General features: G+C 44.6%; 1 protein-coding gene across 2 annotated transcripts in view; it reads left to right on the top strand.

The window, feature by feature from the left end:
* The window catches only part of LOC115203388 (serine incorporator 4-like), a 34,026-nt gene that overhangs the window by 5,086 nt on the left and 6,475 nt on the right, over positions 1 to 22,465 (top strand). For both annotated transcript variants that reach the window (XM_029768050.1, XM_029768049.1), the window contains 6 exons: positions 1,145 to 1,312; positions 3,326 to 3,504; positions 5,673 to 5,752; positions 7,477 to 7,570; positions 12,826 to 13,037; positions 13,618 to 13,713. In XM_029768050.1, the coding sequence (XP_029623910.1) occupies positions 1,145 to 1,312; positions 3,326 to 3,504; positions 5,673 to 5,752; positions 7,477 to 7,570; positions 12,826 to 13,037; positions 13,618 to 13,713 (829 nt within the window). The remainder of the gene's footprint in view (positions 1 to 1,144; positions 1,313 to 3,325; positions 3,505 to 5,672; positions 5,753 to 7,476; positions 7,571 to 12,825; positions 13,038 to 13,617; positions 13,714 to 22,465) is intronic.

Below are 22,465 nucleotides of genomic sequence, written 5' to 3'. Positions count from 1 at the left end.
CTCTCCCCAGATAGGTTTCTTCTCCTCTCCCCAGATAGGTTTCTTCTCCTCTCCCCAGATAGGTTTCTTCTCCTCTCCCCAGATAGGTTTCTTCTCCTCTCCCCAGATAGGTTTCTTCTCCTCTCCCCAGATAGGTTTCTTCTCCTCTCCCCAGATAGGTTTCTTCTCCTCTCCCCAGATAGGTTTCTTCTCCTCTCCCCAGATAGGTTTCTTCTCCTCTCCCCAGATAGGTTTCTTCTCCTCTCCCCAGATAGGTTTCTTCTCCTCTCCCCAGATAGGTTTCTTCTCCTCTCCCCAGATAGGTTTCTTCTCCTCTCCCCAGATAGGTTTCTTCTCCTCTCCCCAGATAGGTTTCTTCTCCTCTCCCCAGATAGGTTTCTTCTCCTCTCCCCAGATAGGTTTCTTCTCCTCTCCCCAGATAGGTTTCTTCTCCTCTCCCCAGATAGGTTTCTTCTCCTCTCCCCAGATAGGTTTCTTCTCCTCTCCCCAGATAGGTTTCTTCTCCTCTCCCCAGATAGGTTTCTTCTCCTCTCCCCAGATAGGTTTCTTCTCCTCTCCCCAGATAGGTTTCTTCTCCTCTCCCCAGATAGGTTTCTTCTCCTCTCCCCAGATAGGTTTCTTCTCCTCTCCCCAGATAGGTTTCTTCTCCTCTCCCCAGATAGGTTTCTTCTCCTCTCCCCAGATAGGTTTCTTCTCCTCTCCCCAGATAGGTTTCTTCTCCTCTCCCCAGATAGGTTTCTTCTCCTCTCCCCAGATAGGTTTCTTCTCCTCTCCCCAGATAGGTTTCTTCTCCTCTCCCCAGATAGGTTTCTTCTCCTCTCCCCAGATAGGTTTCTTCTCCTCTCCCCAGATAGGTTTCTTCTCCTCTCCCCAGATAGGTTTCTTCTCCTCTCCCCAGATAGGTTTCTTCTCCTCTCCCCAGATAGGTTTCTTCTCCTCTCCCCAGATAGGTTTCTTCTCCTCTCCCCAGATAGGTTTCTTCTCCTCTCCCCAGATAGGTTTCTTCTCCTCTCCCCAGATAGGTTTCTTCTCCTCTCCTCTCCTCTCCTCTCCTCTCCTCTCCTCTCCTCTCCTCTCCTCTCCTCTCCTCTCCTCTCCTCTCCTCTCCTCTATATATGTGAACATATCTCTCTCCTCTTCCCAGATATGTTGCTGCTGTGGCCCGGCCCCGTGCTCACTGTGCTGCTCCTTCTGCCCCCCGGTGAAGTCATCGTCCAGCACGAGGATCATGTACACACTCTTCCACATCATGGCCTGCGCCGTCTCCTGTCTCATGCTCTCACGCACTGTCTCCGAGGCTGTCCGGGACAATGTGAGTGTCTGATGTCATGTCCTCCTTTGGGGATCAACAAAGTTCCATCAATTTCTGAGCACTTTGTTTGCTCTGAGGTGCTATAAAGTGTTCCTGTCCTGATTCAATTACATTAGTACATTAGTAATCTATTGTGGTCAGACTACTTAATATGCAAGATTTGAGTTCTGGGTTAACCAAGATTAGTACATTACTACTGTAGTGAAGGTCGGCAAACGTGCACCTTGAGAGTAACTAAATTAAATGTCTTGTTGTGTAAATTAGTGCAGGGCTCTCCAACCCTGTTTCTGGAGAGCTACCGTCCTGTAGGTTTTTTCTACCGACCCTAATCTAGTGCACCTGATTCTATTTAATTAGCTGGTTGATAAACTGAATCAAGTTAGTTACAACTGGGGTTGGAGGAAAAAGCTACAGGAGGGTATCTCTCCAGGAACAGGATTGGAGAGCTCTGAATTAGTGCATTAGAACAGCAGCACCTTGTAGGTCTCCAACATTGGTCTTTCCAGCCCATAGGCAAACATGCTAATCACTACACAACCAATAGGATGGCATAGTGTAAGGACCCTTCCCTTTATATCTATTGCATTTGGGAAAACATATCCCCACGCTTCACTATAGCAAGTCCCTCTCCAATGGCCTCACGCGTCCCATCCCACCTCCCACGCATGCCATCCCACGTCTTATGTGCGCCATCCCACGTCTTATGTGTGCCATCCCACGTCTTATGTGTGCCATCCCACGTCTTATGTGTGCCATCCAAGGGCCAGACTGATTTCTTGAATGTGTAGTCGTGAAACATTTAGGAGAGAAACAGAACATGGATTCCCATTTGGATATCAGGCACATGTAGTATGTAGTAGGCTAAGTATGTATGTTTCAAAGTTTATTAGTAAACTACCAGAATTTTGGTGTCTTTCAAGGATTTAATGTAATGTATCACAAGACATCTAGTGGGCATTTTGGTTACAACAGGTGTCAGTAATTATCCCTGGCCGTCTGTGGCCTTATCACTTAACAGTTATGAATTAATTAAATAAGATGATTTTCAAAAAAAAAATAGAACAACAAAGCTGTAAAACATTATCCTAAATACAAACCATCAACTTAGTGAATACCATTAGTGTTTAACATGAGGGTTTCAGCATGAAATATCCTTTATATTTGTTTTTACACACTTCTATTTATTTTACTATGTCAGTATGTATTTATTTTACTATGTCAGTATGTATTTATTTTACTATGTCAGTATGTATTTATTTTACTATGTCAGTATGTATTTATTTGTTGTCAGTGTTTTGGCATCAAACTGAAGGCAGTTGTGAAAAAAGTTAATTGCAAATAATGCCATTGTTGGTTAGATGCTTTTTCCATTAATTTAGGCTATTTTCTCTTGAACCATATGTTCTATCCACTAGAAACTCATGAACAATATGGACACAGATGTATAAAAAAATATATATATATGAATACATTTTGTAAAAGTTATTCAAGTATAAATTACCAAAATTACGATAGATTGCCATAGATTACTAGTGCTTTTAACCAGGGCCCATGGTAGTGCACTATGTAGGGAATAGAGTGCCATTTGGGATGCATACCTACTCTCACACTACAAAGAGTGACAGGGAAAATCCACTCATGTGTGCCAATGAGAATACTGGTTCTGTTTGTTGTGTCGCGTCACATTCAAAAACTGTCTGGTTAATCGCTATGCTAAGGATACATGCAGTAGGCTACAGGATAATATCAGTACACTATTTTCCTCCCAAAGACAGACAGAGAAAGGCCTGGAGGCTTCCACTAGCTAACCTCTAGGTTACACACACATATACTGTACATGCATGTACACACACACACACACACACACACACACACACGCTCACACACACACACACACACTTAAAAAGAGAGATACACACAAACACACACGCTCACAAATGGGCACACACACACACACGCTCACAAATGGACACACACACACACACCATAACAGAGTGTGTGTGTGTGTTTCAGGTGCCTTTCTTCAACATGGTGTGTGACCAGGCCCATGGCGGAGGGCACTGTGAGATGCTGGTTGGCTACTCAGCGGTCTACAGGGTCTGCTTCGGCACCGCCTGCTTCTACCTGATGATGGCGCTGTTCCTCATCGATGTCAAGTCCAGCCAGGACTTCAGAGCGCTCATCCACAATGGGTCAGCAGTAGCCCTGAAGGTTCATTTATATTGGGGAGACGCAGGAGAACTACCATGGCGTATATGTGAATGAAACTTTGCGTTCTACATGTACTACCCCTTTAAGGTGTTTTGTGCTAATACATCATGTAACCCCCCTCCCACTAGTACAGTACTAACGTCATTATCAACACGTCTATTTAAGGCTACGTGGGCCTTTTCCTCACCTGCCTGACCAATGCACCAGTGTCCTTTTTTAACCAGCTTGTGATACTGTCCACTGCTGTGCTGTTGATTAGAGCAGTGACGCGCTCTAGGGGGGTTGATTAGAGCAGTGATGCGCTCTAGGGGGGTTGAATAGAGCCGTGACGCGCTCTAGGGGGGTTGATTAGAGCAGTGACGCGCTCTAGGGGGGTTGATTAGAGCAGTGACGCGCTCTAGGGGGGTTGATTAGAGCAGTGACGCGCTCTAGGGGGGTTGATTAGAGCAGTGACGCGCTCTAGGGGGGTTGATTAGAGCAGTGACGCGGTCTAGGGGGGTTGAATAGAGCAGTGACGCGCTCTAGGGGGATTGATTAGAGCAGTGACGCGCTCTAGGGGGGTTGATTAGAGCAGTGATGCGCTCTAGGGGGGTTGAATAGAGCCGTGACGCGCTCTAGGGGGGTTGATTAGAGCAGTGACGCGCTCTAGGGGGGTTGATTAGAGCAGTGACGCGCTCTAGGGGGGTTGATTAGAGCAGTGACGCGCTCTAGGGGGGTTGATTAGAGCAGTGACGCGCTCTAGGGGGGTTGATTAGAGCAGTGACGCGGTCTAGGGGGGTTGAATAGAGCAGTGACGCGCTCTAGGGGGATTGATTAGAGCAGTGACGCGCTCTAGGGGGGTTGATTAGAGCAGTGACGCGCTCTAGGGGGGTTGATTAGAGCAGTGACGCGCTCTAGGGGTTTGATTAGAGCAGTGACGCGCTCTAGGGGGGTTGATTAGAGCAGTGACGCGCTCTAGGGGGGTTGATTAGAGCAGTGACGCGCTCTAGGGGGGTTGATTAGAGCAGTGACGCGCTCTAGGGGGGTTGATTAGAGCAGTGACGCGCTCTAGGGGGGTTGAATAGAGCCGTGACGCGCTCTAGGGGGGTTTATTAGAGCAGTGACGCGCTCTAGGGGGGTTGATTAGAGCAGTGACGCGCTCTAGGGGGGTTGATTAGAGCAGTGACGCGCTCTAGGGGGGTTGATTAGAGCAGTGACGCGCTCTAGGGGGGTTGATTAGAGCAGTGACGCGCTCTAGGGAGGTTGATTAGAGCAGTGACGCGCTCTAGGGGGGTTGATTAGAGCAGTGACGCGCTCTAGGGGGGTTGATTAGAGCAGTGACGCGCTATAGGGGGGTTGATTAGAGCAGTGACGCGCTCTAGGGGGGTTGAATAGAGCAGTGACGCGCTCTAGGGGGGTTGATTAGAGCAGTGACGCGCTCTAGGGGGTTGAATAGAGCAGTGACGCGCTCTAGGGGGGTTTAATAGAGCAGTGACGCACTCTAGGGGGGTTCAATAGAGCAGTGACGAGCTCTAGGGGGGGTTAGGCTTTGAGAGACGCATGGCCTCTAGCTGGCCCTCTGTGGCATAGCTACCATAAGGCTCTTGTTAATGAGAAGCCAGACAGTCGGCCACAGGGCCCTGGAACTCCTGGGCACTTCTCAGTGTGCACAGGGGGCAGAATCCTAACTTGACATCAGTGTGAGTAACTATTTTTTTCTTACGTTAAGCATTTTTAAACGTTATATCCCATATGCAACAATAATTGTCATGACCAAATTTTTTGTTTTTCCGAAGGTACCCCACCTCCTATTCCACCCACCCCCAACATTCAAGCACATTTTGTACCTCAGACCTTCGACTTAAATTATGTGTCAGGTTTAGACCTGTACAGGTTTGAAATACTATAATCGATCAAGGCTATACAAGGTGATCACAGCATCACTTTCCTTAGACCTGCCTACTCAGCTATTCCTCCATTCACTTCCCTTATGTCATGCAGCTTCTTAACTAAGATGCTCTTCATCTGCACGTCCTCTGTATATAGGGCAGTATATATTGTAGGTGGGTAGTTGTCCCTAGATGGTTTCAAACAAACATATAAAAAACTGGTTATTATGCAAATGTTAGGTATACAACGGTATAACTGGTCCTGTCTGGTCCTAATGCAGGTTCTGGTTTCTGAAGTTCATCACCCTGCTTGGGATGTGTACTGCTGCCTTCTTCATCCCTACCGAGTCCTTCCTGCATGGTGAGCAGCCTGGACACACAATCAAGATTCCCTCTTAGAATACATTGCTAAACTTTCAACACATAGGATTGCCCTAGCTGAAAGCAATAGGTGCAGTTCTATTTTAATACCGATAGGGGGCACTGTAGACCTACTCATCATCTCACGAGATTCACCCAGCAGTCAAGCCACCATAAATTTCTCTGTGGTTGGATAGTGTTGTTCTAGCAGCAGTAAATCTCATCGTGACACAGTAACTGGTCTCAGATCCTACATGTTTTATGGCTGTTCCTCTGCCTCTGAATCTTCTGTGCTATAAGTTCATTATTTAATAGATGACTACAGTATGTTATTCTTGATGAGGAAATGTGTTTTGCAACATACACATAAGAAAATACTCTCACCAGTCAAAAGTTTGGACACACCTACTCATTCAAGGGTTTAACTTTCTTTTGACTATTTTCTACATTGTAGAATAATAGTGAAGACATCAAAACTATGAAATAACACATATGGAATCATGTAGTAACCAAAACAGTGTTAAACAAATCAAAATATATTTTACATTTTAGATTCTTCAAAGTAGCCACCCTTTGCCTTGATGACAGCTTTGCACACTCTTGGCATTCTCTCAACCAGCTTCATGAGGAATGGTTTTACAACAGTCTTGAAGGAGTTCCCACATATGCTGAGCACTTGTTGGCTGCTTTTCCTTCACTCTGTGGTTCAACTAATCCCAAAACATCTCAATTGGGTTGCGGTCGGGTGATTGTCCTGTTGAAAAACAAATGATAGTTCCACTAAGTGCAAACCAGGTGGGATAGGGTATCGCTGCAGAATGCTGTGGTAGCCATGCTGGTTAAGTGTGCCTTGAATTTTTAAGAAATCACTGAACAGTTGATGTTGAGATGTGTCTGTTACTTGAACTCTGTGGAGCATTTATTTGGGCTGCAATTTCTGAGCCTGGTAACTCAAATGTACTTATCCTCTGCAGCAGGGGTAACTCTGGGTATTCATTTCCTATGGCGGTCATCATGAGAGCCAGTTTCATCATAGCGCTTGATGGTTTTTGCGACTGCACTTGAAGAAACTTTTCCGGATTGATTGACCTTCTTGTCTTAAAGTAAGGATGGACTGTCATTTCTCTTTGCCTATTTGAGCTGTTCTTGCCATAATATGGATGTGGTCTTTTACCAAATAGGGCTATCTTCTGTATACCAACCCTACCTTGCCACAACACAACTGATTGGCTCAAATGCATTAAGAAGGTAATACATTCCACTAATTAACTTTTAACAAGGCACACCTGTTAATTGAAATGCACTCCAGGTGACTACCTCATGAAGCTGGTTGAGAGAATGCCAAGAGTGTGCAAAGCTGCCATCAAGGCAAAGGGGGGCTACTTTGAAGAATCTCAAATAGAGAATATATTTAGATTTTTTAACACTTTTTGTGTTACTACATGATTCCATATGTGTTATTTCATAATGTTGATGTCTTCACTATATTCTACAATGTAGAAAATAGTAAAAATAAATAAAAACCCTTGAATGAGTTGGTGTGTCAAACTTTTGACTGGTACTGTATATATAATTTTAAAAGTATACATACATTTGGACTACACATTCATTCAGAATGGGCCTGCATCAAGTGAGTTAGACAGAAAACCTGTTTCTTTCTTTGTCTGTCTCTTTGTTTCTCTCTGTGTCGCTCTCTCTCTTTCCATTTCTTTCTCTCTCTCTCAGCCTGGCACTACGTAGGCGTGGTGGGAGGATTTGCCTTCATCCTCATCCAACTCAGTCTCATCACAGCATTCGCCCACACCTGGAACAAGAACTGGTGAGAGGAGAGGGAGAGCAGGGAGAGGTGTGGGGGGGGGTTAGTGTGGTGTGTTGGGGATGAGAGGTGATATGGAGTTTGGGCAGTTGTCAGTTGAAGCAGAGGGTGTGAGAGTGGATGCTGGGGTCCTTGTGTTGGAGAAGGACAGGCCACGTCCTCCAACCATAGAAGCGCAAGTGCAGTTTGACTAGTCCTTGTACTGATCTGTTTCAGCTAGGAGCTGCAGTTTGACTGGATGTTACCTTGTACTGATCTGTTTCAGCTAGGAGCTGCAGTTTGACTGGATGTTACCTTGTACTGATCTGTTTCAACTAGGAGCTGCAGTTTGACTGGACTGGATGTTACCTTGTACTGATCTGTTTCAGCTATGAGCTGCAGTTTGACTGGACGTTGCCTTGTACTGATCTGTTTCAGCTATGAGCTGCAGTTTGACTGGACGTTGCCTTGTACTGATTTGTTTCAGCTATGAGCTGCAGTTTGACTGGACGTTGCCTTGTACTGATCTGTTTCAGCTAGGAGCTGCAGTTTGACTGGACGTTACCTTGTACTGATCTGTTTCAGCTAGGAGCTGCAGTTTGACTGGACGTTACCTTGTACTGATCTGTTTCAGCTAGGAGCTACAGTTTGACTGGACTGGATGTTACCTTGTACTGATCCGTTTCAGCTATGAGCTGCAGTTTGACTGGACGTTACCTTGTACTGATCTGTTTCAGCTAGGAGCTGCAGTTTGACCGGATGTTACCTTGTACTGATCTGTTTCAGCTAGGAGCTGCAGTTTGACTGGATGTTACCTTGTACTGATCTGTTTCAGCTAGGAGCTGCAGTTTGACTGGACTGGATGTTACCTTGTACTGATCCGTTTCAGCTAGGAGCTGCAGTTTGACTGGACGTTACCTTGTACTGATCTGTTTCAGCTAGGAGCTGCAGTTTGACCGGATGTTACCTTGTACTGATCTGTTTCAGCTAGGAGCTGCAGTTTGACTGGATGTTACCTTGTACTGATCTGTTTCAGCTAGGAGCTGCAGTTTGACTGGACGTTACCTTGTACTGATCTGTTTCAGCTAGGAGCTGCAGTTTGACTGGACTGGATGTTACCTTGTACTGATCTGTTTCAGCTAGGAGCTGCAGTTTGACTGGATGTTACCTTGTACTGATCTGTTTCAGCTAGGAGCTGCAGTTTGACTGGACGCTACCTTGTACTGATCTGTTTCAGCTAGAAGCTGCAGTTTGACTGGACTGGACGTTACCTTGTACTGATCTGTTTCAGCTAGGAGCTGCAGTTTGACTGGATGTTACCTTGTACTGATCTGTTTCAGCTAGGAGCTGCTCCTCTCCTCTGCAGCTGTTGCAGTGGGCTAGGGTTTCCATTTCTCCCGTTCGGGGTCGTCTGTAACTCATGATTGCAACTCAGTTCAACTCAATACAACTTTAAGGGGCAGTTCAGAAGGCATGGTCTGGGCACAAGAGTGCAGCACAATTACATATCCTTTACATCACAGGTGGCTACTGGCACCTTAATTGGGAAGGACGGGCTTATAGTAATATCTGGAACGGAAAGAATTCAATATATCAAACACATGGTTTCCATGTGTTTGACACCACTCCATTCACTCTATTCCAGCCATTGTTATAAGCCATCCTCCCCTCACCATTCTCCTGTGCTACATATGTAGCATAGAGTATGTAGCATATCACTCTGACTGCCCTGCTCAGTCCCTCACTGGCCTGCTATCTGTCTCTTCTGCTCCACCTCTCCTCCCCTCTCCAACATCGCTGTATAAATCAGACAGACTTGTTTTAATAAAAACTGTCCTCAAGGGGAGGGCCTCAAACAACACTACTACTGCTTACCCTCTCTCTCTCTGTAGCTTTTTCATCTCTCCCTCAATCACATCTCTCTGTCCAACATCTCTTATTTGTTCTCTCGCTCTCTCTCCTCCATCTTTCCATCTCTCTCTCTCTTTCTCTCTCCTCTCTCCCTTTCTGTTTCTCTCTCTCTTCTGTCTCGCTCCTCTCTCTCATCTCACTCACTTATTCCCACCTCTCACTCACTTATTCCCACCTCTCAATCTCTTTCCTTCTCTCTTGCCCCATTCGTTATTCTTTTTCTCACTCCCTCATTCCTTCTCATCCTCTGACAGGCATCTTGTTTCCAGATGTTTCTTATTTTTACAGTAAAACATCCACTCCAGCTGCTGTTCTCGCTGCTGTATGTGAGGAATGGGTGTGTATGTGTGAGATGCACTCGTGCAGGCGCGTATATGTGTGTTTGTGCGTGTTTGTGTGTATATATACAGTATGTGTGTGCGTGGCATGTCAGTTAAATGCTGAACCCCTCGCCCCCCATGTCAGAGTTGTAGCTAACACAACTTAAGAGGCTTTGCTCTGTCTGGAACCTCTCCTAGCCAAACACACAGTTACCAGGAAGCTTGTGTAAGCCCTGTCATGGTGTCCCAGTCCCACACGGTCATGTTCCCTCTCCACTAGTCTCTCATGACAGACTTAACATCAATATAACATAACAGAAATCTAGTTGCTGCCTGGTCAGCATGCATGCAATATTTGGTTCTGGGTTACAAGATTAGTATACCTCTTCCCAGAAACCTTTATCTGTCTGTCTTTCTGTATTCTCTCTCTCGCTCTCTTCAATCTGTATCGCGGAAGTTCAGCTTTACAGCATTATTGAAATTTAAGGGAAATATTACCTAGACTGCATTCACGGTAAGTGCTGCATATGTCTGCTCAATCGGAAAATATCTTTACATTTCTATTGCGCAATCTGTAACGCCTCACTGATACAAACTGAATAGAGCCCTCTCTCTTCCTTCTTTCACTGACCTAAACCAGCTGCCCTGTCACTGACCTAAACCAGCTGCCCTGTCACTGACCTAAACCAGCTGCCCTGTCACTGACCTAAACCAGCTGCCCTGTCAATGACATAAACCAGCTGCCCTGTCACTGACCTAAACCAGCTGTCCTGTCACTGACCTAAACCAGCTGCCCTGTCAATGACCTAAACCAGCTGCCCTGTCAATGACATAAACCAGCTGCCCTGTCACTGACCTAAACCAGCTGCCCTGTCACTGACCTAAACCAGCTGCCCTGTCAATGACCTAAACCAGCTGCCCTGTCACTGACCTAAACCAGCTGCCCTGTCAATGACCTAAACCAGCTGCTCTGTCAATGACATAAACCAGCTGCCCTGTCACTGACCTAAACCAGCTGCTCTGTCTGTTGAGTCTGTCTCTCTCGGGGTCAGGTCAGGTATGTTGAGTCTGTCTCTCTCGGGGTCAGGTCAGGTATGTTGAGTCTGTCTCTCTCGGGGTCAGGTCAGGTATGTTGAGTCTGTCTCTCTCAGGGTGTGCAGGTCAGGTATGTTGAGTCTGTCTCTCTCGGGGTGTGCAGGTCAGGTATGTTGAGTCTGTCTCTCTCGGGGTCAGGTCAGGTATGTTGAGTCTGTCTCTCTCAGGGTGTGCAGGTCAGGTATGTTGAGTCTGTCTCTCTCGGGGTCAGGTCAGGTATGTTGAGTCTGTCTCTCTCAGGGTGTGCAGGTCAGGTATGTTGAGTCTGTCTCTCTCAGGGTGTGCAGGTCAGGTATGTTGAGTCTGTCTCTCTCGGGGTCAGGTCAGGTATGCTGGGTTTATGAGTGGAAAGAGATTGAGTTTTAGGAAAGGAGAATGAAGAGAAAGGAGAAGAGGAAATAGAGGAAAGGAGAGGAGAAGAGAGGGAGTAGAGGAGAGGGAATAGAGGAAAGGAGAGGGAATAGAGGAGAGGAAAGAGGATGGGGAAGAGAGAAGAGAGGGAAGAGAGGATAGGGAATAGAGAGGAGAGGGAAAAGAGGAGAGGATGGGGAAGAGAGGGAAGAGAGGAGAGGGAATAGAGGAGAGGGAAAAGAGGAGAGAGGATGGGGAAGAGGAGAAGAGAGGGAAGAGAGGAGAGGGAATAGAGGAGAGGGAAAAGAGGAGAGAGGATGGGGAAGAGGAGAAGAGAGGGAAGAGAGGATAGGGAACAGAGGCGAGGAGAGAGGCTCTGTCGAATTTCCCGTAAGGCAATGGGCATCCAGATGTTAATTTAATTTACCAACGTAATGTTATTTTAAACAACAATTTTAATATCAATTTATTATCCATCACTCTGTCATGATCCAATTGAATTGGTAATCCTAATGTTAATGAAACTCTGCACTTTATGATGGTAGTGATGGCTGCTGGTGAGTATGTGTTTATGTATTTAAGAGCCATAAACCTTTCATCAGTCAACTGCACGACTCTACAATTAATATGACGTTATTAGGTTTTATAGTATGTTGGCTGATTGTCAACACCAGAGCAAGCATTATGCACTCAAGTCACCCTGCGTAACTATGACCCTTGCTTAACCAACACCATGGTTTTGATTGAGCAATTGGCTAGAACACTGCTTTGGCTAGTGCGTTGCCATCTGGGGCGGTATTTGTGTTCCAGAGGCATCGGCTTAGACCGCTAGACCAACCTAGGTCACTCAGTTACATATCAATGTGTGTATTTCTGGATTCTCCTCTCAGGTTGATGGTGATGTGTGTATTTCTGGATTGTTCTCTCAGGTTGAAGGTGATGTGTGTATTTCTGGATTCTCCTCTCAGGTTGATGGTGATGTGTGTATTTCTGGATTGTTCTCTCAGGTTGAAGGTGATGTGTGTATTTCTGGATTCTCCTCTCAGGTTGAAGGTGATGTGTGTATTTCTGGATTGTTCTCTCAGGTTGATGGTGATGTGTGTATTTCTGGATTCTCCTCTCAGGTTGATGGTGATGTGTATATTTCTGGATTGTTCTCTCAGGTTGAAGGTGATGTGTGTATTTCTGGATTCTCCTCTCAGGTTGATGGTGATGTGTGTGTATTTCTGGATTCTCCTCTCAGGTTGATGGTGATGTGTGTATTTCTGGATTGTTCTCTCAGGTTGATGGTGATGTGTGTATTTCTGGATTGTTCTCTCAGGTTGATGGTGATGTGTGTATTTCTGGATTCTCCTCTCAGGTTGATGGTGATGTGTGTGTATTTCTGGATTGTTCTCTCAGGTTGATGGTGATGTGTGTGTATTTCTGGATTGTTCTCTCAGGTTGATGGTGATGTGTGTGTATTTCTGGATTGTTCTCTCAGGTTGATGGTGATGTGTGTGTATTTCTGGATTGTTCTCTCAGGTTGATGGTGATGTGTGTATTTCTGGATTGTTCTCTCAGGTTGATGGTAATGCGTGTATTTCTGGATTGTCCTCTCAGGTTAACAGGGGCGGTAGAGGACAAGCGCTGGTACCTGGCGGTGATGTGTGCCACCTTGTTCTTCTACAGCATCGCCACCATGGCCTTCACCTTCATGTATAAGTACTACACCCACCCCACCGCCTGCCAGTCCAACAAGGTCCTGCTCTGGACCAACCTGACCCTGTGTGGCATCATGTCCTTCATCGCCGTCACGCCCTGTGTACAGCAGAGTGAGCAGTCGCACGCACGCACACATTCTGGCTCTCTCTCACACACATATATGCTTGCACACACACGCACACAAAGATGTGGACACTAATAATGCACATGGCATACACACACACTCCCTTTCTCTCGAATGGATGCACACACGCACGTGAACACACACGGTATTATTTCATCAAGATGTATTTTAGCCCAGTAAAGAGTTAGTACAGACACAAACCCATGGTGTCATCCAATAAGCTCTTAAAGTTGACAGCAGCCTGGAAGACCCCCACCAATGTGAAACAGGCAGTGTGTCTGTCCTCCAGTACTTAGCAGGGAACACTTACTCCATCTCAGGCTGAGCCAACATCTAACCTGATGTCATCTCTCCTACTGCTCTCTATCATTGTTCAGACAGAACCTCTATACATGCCAGGGTTTTACCAGGATGTTTTTACCATGTATTGAATGTCATGCCGATTTCACGACCTGGCCTCCCACTTTGTGTATGTGTGTGTGTCCATTTGTGTGTGTGCGTTTGTGAGAGTTCATAATTGTGTGTGTTCTTAGTTCTCAAGCTGTCCTCTCGCTCTCTGTCTACAGAACAGCCTCGTTCAGGGCTCCTGCAGGCTTCCATCATCAGCTGCTACGTCATGTACCTCACCTTGTCTGCCCTGTCCAGCCGGCCCCCAGAGAAAAGTATGGCACACTAGCCTTTTCCCTATGGGAAATGGGGCATTGGAAACACTTTGGAACACACACACATACATACAGTTGAAGTCGGAGGTTTACATACACCTTAACCAAATACATTTAAACTCAGTATTTCACAATTCCTGACATTTAATCCCAGTAAGAATTCCCTGTCTTAGGTCAGTTAGGATCACCAATTTATTTTAAGAATGTCAAAACAATAGCAGATTTATTTCAGCATTTATTTCTTTCATCTCATTCCCAGTGGGTCAGAAGTTTACATACACTCAATTAGTATTTGGTAGCATTGCCTTTAAATTGTTTAACTTGGGTCAAATGTTTCAGGTAGCCTTCCACAAGCTTCCCACAATAAGTTCGGTGAATTTTGGCCCATTCCTCCTGACAGAGCTGGTGTAACTGAGTCAGGTTTCTAGGCCTCCTTGCTTGCACACGCTTTTTCAGTTCTGCCCACAAATTTTCTGTGGGATTAAGGTCAGGGCTTTGTGATGGCCACTCCAATACCTTGACATTGTGGTCCTTAAGCCATTTTGCCACAACTTTGGAAGAATGCTTGGGGTCATTGTCCATTTGGAAGACCCATTTGCGACCAAGCTTTAACTTCCTGACTGATGTCTTGAGATGTTGCTTCAATATATCCACATAATTCTCCTCCTCGTGATGCCAACTATTTTGTGAAGTGCACTAGTTCCTCCTGCAGCAAAGCACCCCCACAACATGATGCTGCCACCCCCATGCTTCACGGTTGTTTGTGGTTCTTCGGCTTGCAAGCCTCCTCCGTATTCCTCCAAATATAACGATGGTCATTATGGCCAAACAGTTCTATTTTTGTTTCATCAGACCAGAGGACATTTCTCCAAAAAGTACAATCTTTGTCCCCATGTGCAGTTGCAAACCGTGGTCTGACTTTTTAATGGTGGTTTTGGAGCAGTGGCTTCTTCCTTGTTAAGCGGCCTTTCAGGTTATGTCGATATAGGACTCGTTTTACTGTGGATATAGATACTTTTGTATCTTTTTCCTCCAGCATCTTCACAAGGTCCTTTGCTGTTGTTGTGGGACATATTGCACTTTTCGCACCAAAGTATGTTCATCTCTAGGAGACAGAACGCGCCTCCTTCCTGAGCGGAATGACGGCTGCGTGGTCCCATGATGTTTATACTTGCGTACTATTGTTTGTACAGATGAACGTGGTACCTTCAGGCATTTGGAAGTTGCTCCTAAGGATGTACCAGACTTGTGAAGGTCTAAAAAAAAATGTGGGATGTCTTTTCTTGACATCATGGGAAAATCAAAAGAAAATCAGCAGAGGCACTGAGTTTGAAGGTAGGCCTTGAAATACATCCACAGGTACACCACCAATTGACTCAAATTGTCAATTAGCCTATCAGAAGCTTCTAAAGCCATGACATAATTTTCTGGAATTTTCCAAGCTGTTTAAAGGCACAGTCAACTTTGTGTATGTAAACTTCTGACCCACTGGAATTGTGATAAAGTGAATTATAAGTTAAATAATCTGTCTGTAACAATTGTTGGAAAAATGACTTAGGACATCTACTTTATGCATGACACAACAGACTTGCCAAAACTATAGTTTAACAAGAAATGTGTGGAGTGGTTGAAAAACGAGTTTTAATGACTCCAACCTAAGTGTATGTAAACTTCCCACTTCAACTGTACTTGCATGGATGCACGTGTGTGAGCAGGCACGCACACACACGCACCCATCATATCCTGTCCGACCCCTCACCACACACACACCTGAGTCACTTCTGACATCCTGTTCACTTCAGTCACCTCTACTGCACCACAGCAATGCCCAAGCACACATTCACTCCAAGACAAAGGCTCTATACATCACACACTATCTGCTTCTACATGTTCTTAGTGGAGACAGTATGCTGTAGGGAGGTGAAGAGGCTATTTGACATTCCTGATGGATCTAATGACAACATAATAACACAGTAATGCTGCCCGACAGTATCATTACACACTCTTACACACCTTGTCTTGGTGAACAAGTAGTCCCTGTCCGCCTGTCTTTATCTGTCTGTCTCAGTCAGTCATTTTTTCAATGGAAACTACAGTATGAAATAGTCCAATGTTATTCTGAAAGCATTTTAAAGGTTTTGCTGAAGTTACTCTGACATAATCAGGTAACACTCCAAAACGTCAAATGGGATGAAATAATCAACCTATCAATCAAATATCATTTTTATTGTGTTTTAATGGTTTGTTAATTGTGCATACTGTAGCTGGGTAAAGTTCACCATGTCAAATACTTTATCAACCTGCCATTACTGTGGTGATAAAGTAAAGGAGTTTCAACACAAAATACCAGGAGACAGTGAGAGATTTGATTAGGATCTCTTTTCGTCCACAATGTATAATAAAATCACATTTTCACATATAACACACTGCTACAAACAGCAGACATAATGCCCTGCCTTACTGAGCAGATAAATACTCTAACAGTCTGAAAAGATAGATTGGTTCCTTCATCTACCATGGTCCTGCACAACCTTCCAATTTATTATATTTAAATGGTTCTAAAGTATTGTTTGAATGTATACTGTATATTGAAAGGTTTCCGGTCTGCTCAGATAAGAGAAAGAAGAATTACTGGGATGATAAAGTAGGGGGTCTATTTTTTTAGTCTTTGAGCTCCTGTCAGCTTCACCAGGCCAGAGGTTCCCCACAGTGCTGACCCCTCTGAATCCTTGTACATTTTCTCATGATGCATCCAATACACCAAACCAGTGTTTCTGAATCTGTATCCAATCTAGTCTCAAGCTGTGATTCATAAGGTATGAGATTCAGATGGAACTGACCTGTGGCTCCGCACTGACTGGATGTCAGTGTGTTACGTCAGATGAGTGATTGAGCAGCACAGTACTGTAACTGTACTCTACCTACCTGACCTCTATCTGACCTCTCCACCAGCTCACTGCCATTCCAAACTGCCTCCCCCAATTGCCCCTCATCTCTTGCAACCCTCCCCATCCTCCCCCCAGCCACCTACTACAACTCCAAACAGCCTGGCCCCTCAAACTTTCATTCCAATTCAGATTGCTTTATCATGCCGTACAGTACATTTAGCAAATATTGTTTCTGACTCCTATTCTTCCACCTGCCTCCGCTAATTCCCCCTGGTCTTTCACAACCTCCTCCAGCCCCCGACAGACTCCAAACACAACCCCCAGGGAGTCCAACATAGTCATCTTCCTCATTCCTGTTTCTGGATTTATGAGTCCCTTCAGACATCCAGCTATTTCCTCTCATCTTTCTCCTTTTAAACATTCTCTCTTCCTTTCTTTTGTCTCTATTTATCTATGTATCTTTCTCCCTCTCTCCTCACAAGCCATGCTTCTATCATATAACGGTGATTTGTTGTGACATTGCAACGTGATATTGCTTTGAGGTGACATGTACATACCATTGTTTTGAAAAGGAACGTGTGTTCCACCCATTCTGATTTGTACATTCTTTGTACCTGCTAGTTGTTTTGCGTGGAGGCAGGGGTGCTTGCTGTCCCGGGGCAGTACAGGGCAATGCTGCAACTTGTTGAGGAAATCAGCACAGTGTATAAAAACATCTGTTCAACACATACACTCACACCCTACATCCCAAGTAGTGGATAGTGTTTTAAAAATAGTAATTTTCACTGGAGAGTGTGTGTGTGTGTGTGTACGCATGCATGTGTATGTGTGGGCCCTGTTCAAAATTAGTGAACTATAAAGGGAATAGGGTGCCATTTGGGACGGAAAAGAGTGGTCCTCCCTCCTGTCCTGTTCAGTCATGTTTGCCTGTTCAGTTTCCCTCTGGCTCTGTCTGCTGGGTGACCTCATCAAGCACACAGGCACACAACACTGTGTTTCTATGTGGAGGAATTAGTCTGGAGTGGGACTGAAAACCCACATCCCTGTTTCTATGTGGAGGAATTAGTCTGGAGTGGGACTGAAAACACACATCCCTGTGTTTCTATGTGGAGGAATTAGTCTGGAGTGGGACTGAAAACACACATCCCTGTGTTTCTATGTGGAGGAATTAGTCTGGAATGGGACTGAAAACACAACACTGTTTATGTGGAGGAATTAGTCTGGAGTGGGACTGAAAACACACAACACTGTAGCTCAGTTGGTAGAGCATGGTGTTTGCAACACCAGGGTTGTGGGTTCGATTCCCACGGGGGGCCAGCACAGGAAAAAAAAAAAAAAAAAAGGTATGAAATTATATGAAATGTATGCATTCACTACTGTAAGTCGCTCTGGATAAGAGCGTCTGCTAAAATGACGTAAATGTAAAAATGTAAATGTATGTGGAGGAATTACACATCCCTGTGTTTCTATGTGGAGGAATTAGTCTGGAGTGGGAGTGAAAACACACATCCCTGTGTTTCTATGTGGAGGAATTAGTCTGGAGTGGGAGTGAAAACACACATCCCTGTGTTTCTATGTGGAGGAATTAGTCTGGAGTGGGAGTGAAAACACACATCCCTGTGTTTCTATGTGGAGGAATTAGTCTGGAGTGGGAGTGAAAACACACATCCCTGTGTTTCTATGTGGAGGAATTAGTCTGGAGTGGGACTGAAAACACACATCCCTGTGTTTCTATGTGGAGGAATTAGTCTGGAATGGGACTGAAAACACACATCCCTGTGTTTCTATGTGGAGGAATTAGTCTGGAATGGGACTGAAAACACACAACACTGGGAGCAGGACAGGTCCCCTCTCCCCTGCAGTGGGCTCGGCCTGGTGTGTGTGTGTGTACAGTAAGCAACCTTGTAATTGTTTTCACTGAACCCAAGGCTCTCTTGGTCACAACACACAGGAATCCACTCTGGAATCCACAGCCGGCCCTGTTATGGCCATCTGGGGGAGGGAGAGACTGAGACACACACACAGAGAGAGACACACACACACAAAAAGAGAGAGAGACACACACAAAAAGAGAGACACACACAAAAAGAGAGACAGAAACAGAAAGAGAGACACACACAGAAATAGCAGTGATGGTGTTAGTTTACATTTACATTTGACATTTTAGTCATTTAGCAGACGCTCTTATCTCCGTACTGGTCCCCCGTTAGTTTGCATCTCACACAAAATAATCCATGTTTGACAGTCTGTTTAGTCTTACGCACAGACAGAGACTCAGTGGCCCCTCTACCTTTATTGTTCCAATTGTCCCATTGATAGACACGAGGCGAAGAAAACAATATACTTGACCGGACATTGTTATCATTGCACTTACGTACCTCCAGGGATGTTTCCTTGTCCTGCCTTAACACGTACAATACAATAGTAGCTATGTTGTAAATCTGTAATATTAGAGTAATAATATATTGTATGATGTATTGTGCTGTTAGGTTTTGTTGTGATATAATTGTTTAATCCTGTTTGGACCCCAGGAAGATTAGCTGCTGCCTCAGCTAATGGGGATCCTCAGAAATATCAAAACAACTATACAACACTGGGCCTCCGTAATCTGACATTCTGAATCAGAGCCTGTATTCATTTATCATCTTAGAGAAGGAGTGCTGATCTACAATCAGTTTTGTATTTTAGATCATAATAAAAAAGATAATATGGACAGGGTGGCCCTGATCCTAGATCAGCACTCATACTCTGAGGTGAATACAGCCCCAGGCGATTATAGAGAACAGCGGAGGCTGGTGACTTGAAAAATGGAAGAGGATGGGAGAACCACGGTATAGGGGCGGAACGCACAGAGACGCCAAAGTGTGTTTCAAAAATCGTCAGAGTAATTATGTTAACCTAAAGCATTTAATAAAGACATTTACAGTACAATATTACGGGGAATGGGAATGAGAGGGCTACTTACAGTGTTGGAAAGGGATCACAGCAGTGATTGAATGAGGGTATGAGGCATGAGTTAAGGTGTTCAGAGGCTTGACTTCAGTGCAGGACAGGATTTGACTAGAAAGACAAAAAACAATAACACAATGCACAGTTAGAGAAAAGAGCTCAGAATGAGTTAGTCCAAGTAAGGAGTAAAATCATAGATGTGTAATAATGTGATTGTGTGTGTGTATGTGATTGACTCTACATACAGTAATGAGAGAAAATTGATAGGGGTACTCACAGTGCTTGGAGAGGAAACATTCAATTTACCCCCTGGGACTCAAGAGTTTTTCCTTATCTGTTAACCTAACCAGGAAAACTCTGGAACCTATAAAGATATGACAGTGATTATTCAGTTGTAAAAAGGTTTTATAAGGGCTATGATGGGACCAGTTTTTCCTAATCAGGTCACATGGTTATTTTAAAAACTGTCAAACTGCAGCAACCTTATACTTGTTCATATGAATTATATTTAGACTAGATTAGGAGGGGGATTTCCTCTACCCAGACAACTGATAGACAGAACTCACAGGGCTGAGCTTGCTTCTTGCATGTTTGCGTTATGCAGGCCTATGCAGCTGTAGGCCTTATAACAAATGACTGACATCTGTCATCACTATTATGTTGATAGATTCATTCCAGTTAATCATTTTGGGTTGGAAACGTTTAGGCAGCCTAGCCAGCCCAATTTTGAATATAAACCAAATTTGATCACATTCACATTTTCTCCTGACACACAAATGGACTATAAATACATAACATGACCAATTATTTACCTTGACCAGATGAACAGGGTGCTTAGGCTGTATGCAGCACCTATTATTAGTAGCCTACAGTTAATCAGACTGCAAAATGGTCTCGTTTTCATCCCATACAGCATGTCAGATCTCTAATGTTTAGGTGTAGCCTAGGCTGCTGCAACATTTATGTCATGAGTTTTTGCTTGTGTTTGTCTGGAGTGATTGTGTTATCTTTGCTAAATAAATACCGGAGCAAAGTGGAAACCCTACTTGAGCGCGCGCAAAATAAAACATGTTCCGCGTCAAACTCTCTTTCATCCAACTTTTAATGGATGACGCGATGGAAGCTATCAAAAAAATATATAAAGTTCCATATGTTCTGCAAGTAAAGCATCGTAACGTGCAATTACCGCTGCAAGTTCCTTGTAGTTGCACTTGTTAGAGGAACTTTCACTCTCGTCGTGTCCTCTAAAAGCCCATTATTGCATGGCGAAAACGCAGTGGTGTTGATAAGTCCCTTGAGAACATCCCTGTTTCTTCTTACTTTGTCGTTGTTGCGCAGTTTGAATATCCAGACTTCCGCCATGATCGATGCGGCTTTTTCACAGAAGCTTGAATCTGATGTGGACATTTATATGCGCCCTGCTTTTTATTTTGCCGTTGAGCTTAACGATCGGTGTTCTTCAGGTCACTGTACCCACCTTTCGGCCAAGGCTCAGACTTTACAAAATGCAGGCAAGGCCAGAAATACAGGTGGCTTAATGAAAGGCCCTGTTATCCAGCTATACTTTTGATACCAATCGGTATTGAACACCCTCAGCTTTTCACCCTTCTTCGTGAAACTGATCTCAGGCAGAGGTCGACCCTCGGTTTTAATTAGCACATTTTCCGCGTACCACAGTGAATTAAAAGGGATTCTTTATCAAAAAGTTCATCAAATCTAAATTTGCGGTGGCGTTGGGGGCGAAAACTGCACACTGGAGCTGGTAGCTAGCTACTATTTGCTACTTAAGTTAGCAAGGCAAATATAAATAAATTGCACTAACTGGACACAAGAATTATGTTCTAAAACCAAGAAAACTATTTATAATCAACCTCCTCCGTCTCCTGTAAACTAATTTGAATTGAAAAATATCGTAAAATTGCTCAACCATGACTTTTCAATCTCTATCCAATAATGTCACCAAGCTCCTCAACACATAGATTCCCACCCTAATGCTTTGCGGCACAACCCAAATACAACACTCGTTTCATCTGATCCTAATCCTATGATTGGATGACAACATGTCAGTTCATACTTATCAATGTTGATTGGTTGGAGGTCGTCTTCTGGAAGTGGTTAAAATTACCATGCAGGTCTATGGAAGGGGGTGAGGCCGACGTGCCTCCTAGGTTTTGTATTGAAGTCAATATACACAGAGGACAAAGGCTATCTTTTTTAGTGTTTCACTATTTTTATTTTAATGACATTTCACTGAGGTGGATGGTCCTCCCCTTCCTCCTCTGAGGAGCCTCCACTGATAGAGAACCACACACTACTATAGGGTTAAACAGACAGGGAGAACCACACACTACTATAGGGTCATACAGACAGGGAGAACCACACACTACTATAGGGTCATACAGACAGGGAGAACCACACACTACTATCGGGTTAAACAGACAGGGAGAACCACACACTACTATAGGGTTAAACAGACAGAGAGAACCACACACTACTATAGGGTTAAACAGACAGGGAGAACCACACACTACTATCGGGTCATACAGACAGGGAGAACCACACACTACTATCGGGTTAAACAGACAGAGAGAACCACACACTACTATAGGGTCATACAGACAGGGAGAACCACACACTACTATAGGGTTAAACAGACAGGGAGAACCACACACTACTATAGGGTTAAACAGACAGAGAGAACCACACACTACTATAGGGTTAAACAGACAGGGAGAACCACACACTACTATAGGGTTAAACAGACAGGGAGAACCACACACTACTATAGGGTTAAACAGACAGGGAGAACCACACACTACTATAGGGTCATACAGACAGGGAGAACCACACACTACTATCGGGTCATACAGACAGGGAGAACCACACACTACTATCGGGTTAAACAGACAGGGAGA

The sequence above is a fragment of the Salmo trutta genome, chromosome 12 (genome assembly GCF_901001165.1).
Source record: "Salmo trutta chromosome 12, fSalTru1.1, whole genome shotgun sequence".
In the NCBI taxonomy this organism is placed as follows: Eukaryota; Metazoa; Chordata; class Actinopteri; order Salmoniformes; family Salmonidae; genus Salmo; species Salmo trutta.
Note: the sequence above shows the minus strand (reverse complement) of the source record. Positions and strands in the feature narration are given on the sequence as shown.